The sequence below is a fragment of the Anopheles cruzii genome, unplaced genomic scaffold, assembly GCF_943734635.1.
Source record: "Anopheles cruzii unplaced genomic scaffold, idAnoCruzAS_RS32_06 scaffold00842_ctg1, whole genome shotgun sequence".
NCBI classification, from domain to species: domain Eukaryota; kingdom Metazoa; phylum Arthropoda; class Insecta; order Diptera; family Culicidae; genus Anopheles; species Anopheles cruzii.
In genome coordinates, this window is record NW_026454429.1 from 1 (window position 1) to 8,462 (window position 8,462).

An 8,462-nucleotide genomic window follows, 5' to 3' on the forward strand; every position below is an offset into this window, starting at 1 on the left:
GACAGCGACAGCGTTGCGGGCGAACATTGAAACGCAAGACGTGGCACAACGCGGCCCGATTCTCCTCGCGGCATACCGTCCCCCGTGGTCGTCTCGTCGAAAGGCACCTTCTGACTCTAAATTCGGTTCACCGTGTCAATCATGGCAATTGCAACGACGCGAGCGCGGCGGGACACGAAGGTCGTTGGGTGTGTTGGCTCTGTAATTAAAATAAATTGAAGCAAAAGGAACCAGTCAGTCTACGCGCGGCGGCATCACTGTGGGTGAAATGGCAAAACGGGCCAATGGGGTGGGCCAACGGGTTGTAGGACAATTGCACATAATTGGTTTACTCTACCGTCGCGGATGCACGGTTCGGCAAGGGGTCACAAGGGATTCGGTTTTATGATGTAGAAAGGCCTCCCACAGCCGAGAGAGGTAAGGAAAATTATTGCTCTTGCAACATGTTAGTAAACATGCATGCAAATGGTAAATACATCTCACGCAGTGTCCGTTGACACACGTCAACCCGTTTTATTGTTTTAACGTGTACAATAATCCATACGCAACATCGAGGAATGAAGGTAAGGTACGGGCATATGGCAAGATGTTAGAACACACATTGTTTGCGGCAGTGAAGTGCTTGTAACGTTAGCGGGAAAACCCACTTCTTTACGTAGCTGAGGTTTTCCTAAAAATTTACAGGGTGTTCCATCACGACCCATACTATTGAGATGTTAAACAAATCCGCCATTTTTCAGTCGATTTTGACAAATGAACAAGATTTATTTAAGGTATAGAATGCCGTTTATTAACAATTAACTCAAAATACAATATTGATCAAATGACTGCCTACATTAAACACAAAAAGTGGCCCTTTTTGGGCATTTTTCGTTGTATTTGACAATATTTCCGTAATAAAAAAACGTATAGGGTGCGCCATCTAAAGTTCTTTTTTTCATTTAGCTATAAAACAAAAACGGTTGAATATTTTTCGATGTTTAAGCTTTTATTTGAAAGGTTGATTCCTAACATTTTTTTATGACAAACAATTTTGGTTAAATGTTCACCACGATTGGCTCATTCGGTTGACCTAATTTTGAGTACATTTTCGATTGTGTCTGGTCCTATTTCGGCCATAGCAACTTGAATTTGGGTCTTGAGGTTGTCAATAGTTGCTAGTTTGTTCGCATAACATAAATATCGATTGTGACTGTCGCTGTATGGCAGGTAGCGCCGTCCTGCTGAAACTAAATGCCGTCCAAGTTCTCAGCTTCAATTTCGTCGAACCACTCAGTCAAAATCCGCTTCAAACAGTCACTCGTTGGAGGTGCATTGGCTTCATTAACATACATTATTAACATTAACATTATCCACCGAGGTGGGAGTGAGCTTCAATGAAATGTGCTTTTGACGAATGATTTGACGACCTAACACTTTGGTAAGAAATTTTTCATATTTTCCAATTTTCTGCAACCGAAATTGTATTTTATACATAAACTTTAAGAGTCTACCTTTCAAATAAATGTTTAAGCATCGAAAAATATTCACCTTATTTTTTTTATTTTATAGCCAAATGAAAAAAGAACTTTAGATGGCGCACCCTTTAATAGCAGTGATGTTAGCTTTCAGTTCTTCAATGATCTTCGGTTGGGTGGCATAAACCTTACTCTTCACATAGCCCCACAGACAAATTTCGGCAGCAATAAGCACGCACAGTTTTCAAGTTAGTAAATTGATCCATTACTAAGACGGCATAGATTAACGTTTCAGAATCTGGCTAATTTGTCGAAATCGACGGAAAAATGGCGAAGTTATTCAACATTTTTCCAGTATGGGTCGTGATGAAACACCCTGTACCCAATTTGAACAAGAAATGATAACAAATAGTGCCACCATTCTGGCAAATCTGGTACAAGATAAGATTGTTGCGCAACGTGAACTCATGGGCTTTGGAACGGTATTTTTTTGTCTATCCTCCCATCGTTTATTATCGACTATTAACGGTTCCATACTTTTTCGATAACTTCGATTAAACCCTAAATTCGGTGTAAGCTAGCTTGACACTATAAGCCACATATTTGTTCAATTCAATTTAAAAACCTCCATTGTTTGTGTTTATTTTTGCTCCCCCGGGAAGTAAATATTTGGACTGAAACACGGAACACATTTGAACGACAAATTAATTTCATTCTAGACCACCCCGCCGCCGCCGCAGGGTGGAGGAAGCGCGGTAAACATGCGCACGGCCGCTCCCCGCCGTCACAACGCCAACACAGATGGCGCCCGGCAAACGATTGTTTATTTGCGCTTGGCTGGGCGCGCGTGGCTCACACGCAAGCGCGAACGCAACGAACGTTTCACGAGCAACGAGTTCGAGCAACTTCGGAGGCTACTACTTTAGAGTTTAGATACTTGGCCCACAAAAATTGACATAACATTTCTTTGCGCTTTCGCGTTTACGGTCCACCGGTCCGGGTGTCTGGTCTAAAAACGAGGTCGGAGCGTAAGGTTTGAGTGGACATTAAACCAGCGGCTGACGGGGCTGATCTTTGCCGTACGCCGGTTGGCGTCTTGTGATGCAACAACGCAGGCTGTTGCTGTTGTGGTTGAATTTCCTACACCGTTGACATTGCACTTTCAGCAGAACAATGCATCATAAAAATAACGAAAAACAAGTGGCAGGGTAAAACCCGAGAGAACAATAGACCAAAAAGTGGGCCGTGAATTTATACAAAACTGGAGTTCGTGCGGAACCCCACCTTGCCAATTCATCATGTTTTCAAGGTTGAGAAAAATGCAGAACCAACCCCGGTTGCTAGGCGACCCAAAAGTTGTTCCGCGTCGTGCTAGTGTTGCCACTGAAGCACAACATCTATTCAAACATTCCTTCGATCTTGACGTAACGTTACTGGAATGGTGTTCCAGAAACCGCTGATCTTCTGGAGAGCTGTTGGCGGACAAAAAATTATCGCTTCTCCACCAAAAAGCGGGCCAACGGAGCAGGGAAAAGGGATCGGAAGCAAACAGAGACAAAAAGTCCAAGAAGTGGCCCCACCGTTACCACAAGTCATTGTCGACTGACTGCGAAAAATGGGCCACCACAACGGGACACGGCGGGCAACAGGCGCCCTTTTTTGCTGCTACCGATGCGGAAGAACCGTCCCATCGAGTGCTGACCACAACACGCGTTGCGACAAAGCATGCCGCGTAATACGGATGAACGCCCAAGCTTAGGATGGATAGGCCTTGTTTTCGACAACTGTTTGGTTGCTGTTGCGACATAGAAGAGGGATTAGTCAGCTAGGGGCCCGGGTCATTGAGTTGAAACAGGCCTAGAAATAGCATCCTTTCGAGAGTACCTACAGACCGAGGTACGCGGCACGAGAGGCAGTGTTTGGCGTTAATTTCAATTAACGGAATATGTTTCGGTGGTCACGGGTCAGAATGTGTTAAAGCACACACGTGCCCAGTATCTTGAAATTTTTTATGGTTTATGAAATTTAGAAAGAAACTCGAGAAGAGAAGCCACACAAAAATCGGTGCACTTTGACAACCACAGGACATTTTTTGGGCTACAAGAAATTATCGCCCATTAGCCCATAGTGTCGTCGCACGTGTAACGATGGCCAGTGGCGGCGCTGTCGTTTGACCCCCGTCCTGTTTGTGAACCCCGCCAGGTGGGTAGGGATTTAGTCGGAAGGATGGCCGCAGGTGCGCGAGGCGCGTGAAGACCCGGTAGCGGACTGTGTATCGGCTGAAGGCATATTTATTGATTTAATAATGCCATCGCGCCCGGACGTCGCCGCCGTGTCGTGCGAGCGTCCCATCGGTGGGTTGACCGACCCGAGTTGACTGAAACATCGTATATTCCGGAAGTTATGGTGACTTTTCCGCCGTCCGCACGGTTACTTTTATCGATGCTAAGGTTCCTTTCGAAAAAGCTTCGGTCCTTAGCAACAGTTTTCCGCCACCAGAACAAAAAATTACTCTCGAATGGCGATTCTTACCTGTTAATATTTGACAGATTTTCCAATCCAAGTAGGTTTGCTAATTAGCACGACAGTGTGCCGAGGATACTGTGCCTTTAATGTTCACTGTTTGCTAGATTGTGTGTTGATTAAAATTTAAAATCTCTCGCCTACTACCATCGGCTACGCTTCGGCACGTTTTTGCTTTCACCGAGCGTAAACACAGTGCAGCGATCGAAGTTTTCCCCTTTTTCTTTTGTTTTCCTTCGCTCACTGCCGCCACACTTTTCCACTTTCGCGGCCGAGAAAATCGGAAACCGAGAGACGGCCTAACTAGGCCTCCGTGACGGCGCCACGATGACTTTTGTCGGGGGCTCTCGCGTGTGCGAAGGGGTTGGAGCGCGTCCGACCCACTTTACAGCCGACGACAGCGAAGCATCACTTTCTTCACTTCACCGTCGGCCCCTATTTCCCGACACCCAGCGTTCCCGCTGCCGAACGGTGCGAGAGACGAATGGGTATGTAATTACGCTCGCGCTGCACAGATTTTCACGCAGAACCGCAGAAGAGTGGTCAAGTGGGAAGATGACATTTGCAGCTCACTGAAATACACTTGACGCGCGAATCAGGGACGATATTTTGGGATGCAACCCCGCAAAAAACCCCGCGCCAGTAATAATCGATAACTAGTTTCTCCGCCAACCACGAGACACGAACGACGAGAACTGCGGTGCCTAGATCCGCGCCGAGCGGAGCAGATTGATCGGCCGTCGGAATCAAAACATCACACGCTCCGAGACTAGGAGCTGTCAAAAAGCTAACAACATCCGAAACGGTCCGCTTGGGGGGATATGGATTTATTATCCGCACGACTTTTGCACCCGGAAGGCACTAGCACTAACCAAGGGGTTCGGAGGCTGCGTCTGATTTGTGAATTGATTTTATTTAGCAAACACGAAATTGCACGGTGCGCCGTGTTTGTCGTGCTTCTGCGGGAACCATACGCACGCACACACACATGAACCAAAACACACCCGGGCACAATAGAGATAGCACAGCCGCCGTGGGGGCGAATAAAATCGCGATTTGCACTACGATCGACGGTGATTGATGTGGATTGTGCCGACGAAGCCCAACCAACAAACGTTCTACACACGCACCCGCGTCGCCACACAATGACACAATGCGGCAGTCCACCCTACGGCTGCGGGAGTGAACGGTGCGACAGCCAGAAAGAGCCAGCCCCAGTGTTCCGCGGGAACCATGCTGTGAGTTGTTGCTGCAACTGACAGCACTTCTGACAGCGCGACACTGGGCACTGTTTTGATCCGCTGTTGTGTCAGCGACGAAGATTGATTTTGCCCAAAGTCGCCCATCGATTCCTTGCGGTGCTGCGACGCGTGAATTCGTGCCCGAAATGAGTCTGTTTCTGCGTTCGGTGGCCAGAACTGGCGCTACGCAATGGTAATAGTTGTGGCAGGTTCAGATGTGATAAGCTCATTTCGTTCACCACGTTCCCAAGGCCTGAGATGATTCCCACGGCCTACTCGAAAGCGGTGAGATGGTTGTGTAATCGGATTGTTGTTAACTTCGGCCCCCGGTTTTCTTCCCCGGGGGTGATTTTTTGCAGGATGCGTGCGACCCTTTCAACTTCATCGATTGCTTACAAGGATCCAAAGTCCACGAAAGAAGCGCCGATCCTGGATGCCAGTGTTGTTTTGGCCACTGACGATGACCGCCACCTTCCCACGATTACTGTTCCCACGAAGGTAGTAACAGTTCAGTCCTTGCAAATTACGAAAGTTTACCATGGTTTTCATTACCATCACAAGGTGGACCTTAGTCCCATCAGCGGTGTACCGGAGGAACATGTGAAGGAGCGTCGTGTGCGTATTTTCGTGCCGGCCAAAAATGCGATGCAGAGCGGTACCGATAATATTCAGCATTGGAGCATCGAGTTCGATAACCGTGAACGCTGGGAAAATCCTCTGATGGGATGGTCATCAACGTGAGTCCTCTGCGGAACCTGACAGAAAATTGTAATCTTATCGTCATGTTTCTGTGGCCTTTCCAGCGGTGATCCTCTGTCGAACATGCGCGTTGAATTTACCTCGCCCGAGGAAGCGATCACGTACTGCGAACGGAACGGTTGGAGATGGTTCGTCGATAAGCAGGAAGTTGAGAGGAAGCACCGTGTCAAGAACTATGGAATCAACTTTGCGTGGAACAAACGTACCCGCGTGTCGACTAAGTAAATCCAAAGATTTGTCGTTGCACACCGTTAGCTTGTTGTAAATAAGACACTATAAAAGCAGCCAACCGAGCGCTGTTGGAACGCGCCTAAAGGCTGTTTAACAAAGATCATGTGTCTCAAAATTAACGTGTGTTCCGCACTGCAGCATCGACTTTTAACTGTGTCGGAGAAGAAAAATTGTTAACCAAGGGATCTAGAAGGAAAAACCGACATAAGCAAATTGCTAATCATTTTATTAAATTATTGCTACAAAACTGCATTCATTCGTTAGCAACACAGGAACACAACTTTGAGCTGGCCTGGTGCTTGTGTCCCGTTTCACATTGGAAGCCAGTTCCTGGAGTGTGCCGAGGTTTGTCAATTCACTGGTCCTCGATTTTCCATTCGTCGATCATTGGATCAGCAACAAACGGAAAGCTCAATAATTCTTCTTGTAAGATGATGGTCCATCCATTTGAAGCTGCTCCAGCTGTAGTTGCTTTCGGATCGCCCCGAGCTGTGTGAGGACTCGCGTCGATCCAGTATTATTCACTTTCGTTCGCTCGACGGCCGGTATCTGAAGAAGCGAAAATTGAAGGGTGATCGTGAGCAAAAGAATTAAAAATCAGTCCCTCCCGTCAGTCGACGTACCTCCCATTTTTTCTCCACCAGCTTAAGGCCGTCGCTCTTCATCTTTTCCGGCCGATCACTGACGTACACTTTCGGTGGCGAAAGCGATGGCAGTGTCGAACCGGAGGCAAAATTCTTCGCCATCGCCTGATGGTGGTCGCAGGTGGGTTGCTGTGGCTGGTGATGGTGTGACCGTCGCGCCGGCGAGTGCGAAACATGTGTGTTCTGCTTCCTACCGTGGCCACGCTTCATCCAAAGCGTGTTGTAGTGGCGTACGTATTTCGCGATTCGCTCATCGAGCAGATCGTCCCCGAGGGCCGATGAGCTTTCGTCATCTCGCTCGTCCCGGACCGGTTGGCGAACCGGGCTGGCAGGGCGCGATCGGAGCTTACTGTCGACAAACACTTCCCCGTTGCGCACGTTCACCGATAGCACCGGTTCCGGGGCGCTTTTGTTGGGATGAAAGAGTGAGTTCTCCGAAATGTTTAGCGAATACGGTGGTTGACGATAGTTTTGCTTCACAATCACCGGATTCAGCACGGCCGTGTCTCCGTGTTCGTTGTCACTCTCGTGGTACTGCACATCAATAATTTTGTACGGATTAACGGGTGACCCGGCGTTGGTTTCGCGCTCGTTCACTGCTTCACTGTCCTCCACCGGATCGTCGGTGTCCAGCGTGACCGAGGGGCGCACCGCCGCCGCCGCTCGCATCGTTCTCCGTGGGGCCTGTCCATGGGCATCCTTCGTTAGTTGACAAACTGCACAGAGTGACGATCCTTTTCCCACCAACGATCTCTTAATCGTTCGCTCGCATCTCGCGCAACGTCGTACATCGTTCCCTACCATCAAGGTTCGCGGATCGTTCCCTGCTCCGGTCCGCTTACAGTTTGCGCAATGTTTCCGATCCGTTGCTTTTGGGTGGTGTTTCGTCGGCGGCAGTGGAAGGAACGATCGGTCGATATCACCCCGGCAGGTCTTGCAGAACTGGTACCGATGGTTGGCAGGAAACGGAGCATTGATTGTGGTTTCACTGGAAGATTCATAATCCTGCTCGGACGACAGCCCGGATGAGTAGGCCGCTCCGACCCCGCTGGCAAATGCAGGGGGAGCATTAAACTTTTCGTTCTGAGCCGAGTTACTAAAATATCGATAAACCTTGGTGCGCTCGTCGCCGGATGACAGTGAGTTTGGTGCTAGAGCAGCCGCTTTGGCCGCGGGTCCGCCCCCGGCAGCCGCCGTCGATTTGACGCCGTTTTCCGAAAACGCTTTCCGCTGACCGTCGTACGGGTTAAACAGTTTGTGATCGTTCTCCAGGTTGGCCAGCAGCTGCAGCCGGCGGATGTGATTTTGCTCGTTGGCAATTCGTAGCTTTTCGCTGCGAACCCGTTCATGCTCCAGTTGCTCTTCCAGCTGCATCGTTTTTAGCTGCTGTTCCAGACGGCTGTAGGAAATAACGAAAAATTAGTTTAAGGTTAGCAGATGCCAATGAAAAGCAAAATTAGCCGAAGTCTTATCAAGAAGAGCCATTAGGCATTTCCAAATTGGGTTACGATCTTTCGCGTGTTTCGGTCTTCGTAACAACAAATTGGTTCAAGCAGCAAACTACAAGGTGATTTGGCAATGGCCTACAACACGTATTTCCTTTTAAT

The 8,462-nt window shown here is 48.5% G+C and overlaps 2 protein-coding genes across 2 annotated transcripts; one reads left to right on the forward strand and one right to left on the reverse strand.

Annotated features, from left to right (window-relative positions):
• The first annotated feature begins 5,259 nt into the window (after positions 1–5,259).
• Positions 5,260–6,463, forward strand: LOC128276277 (NADH dehydrogenase [ubiquinone] iron-sulfur protein 4, mitochondrial-like). The gene is made up of 4 exons (XM_053014747.1): positions 5,260–5,414; positions 5,581–5,719; positions 5,783–5,958; positions 6,025–6,463. The coding sequence occupies exons 1-4, from the start codon at positions 5,368–5,370 to the stop codon at positions 6,203–6,205; spliced, it is 543 nt and encodes a 180-aa protein (XP_052870707.1). The 5' UTR covers positions 5,260–5,367; the 3' UTR covers positions 6,206–6,463.
• On the reverse strand, positions 6,405–8,254 carry LOC128276279 (uncharacterized; the record flags this gene model as incomplete). Its single annotated transcript, XM_053014748.1, has 2 exons — positions 6,405–6,760; positions 6,835–8,254. Coding segments are annotated over 2 exons (1,558 nt in total), but the record flags the coding sequence as incomplete, so codon positions are not given.
• Positions 8,255–8,462: the final 208 nt, after the last annotated feature.

Bases quoted from the DNA above. Each gene is read 5' to 3' on its own strand.
- LOC128276277 (XM_053014747.1), top strand. From the start codon at position 5,368: ATGAGTCTGTTTCTGCGTTCGGTGGCCAGAACTGGCGCTACGCAATG. The intron at 5,415-5,580 runs GTAATAGTTGTG...GATTTTTTGCAG, and splicing joins AGAACTGGCGCTACGCAATG to GATGCGTGCGACCCTTTCAA. The intron at 5,720-5,782 runs GTAGTAACAGTT...TACCATCACAAG, and splicing joins CGATTACTGTTCCCACGAAG to GTGGACCTTAGTCCCATCAG.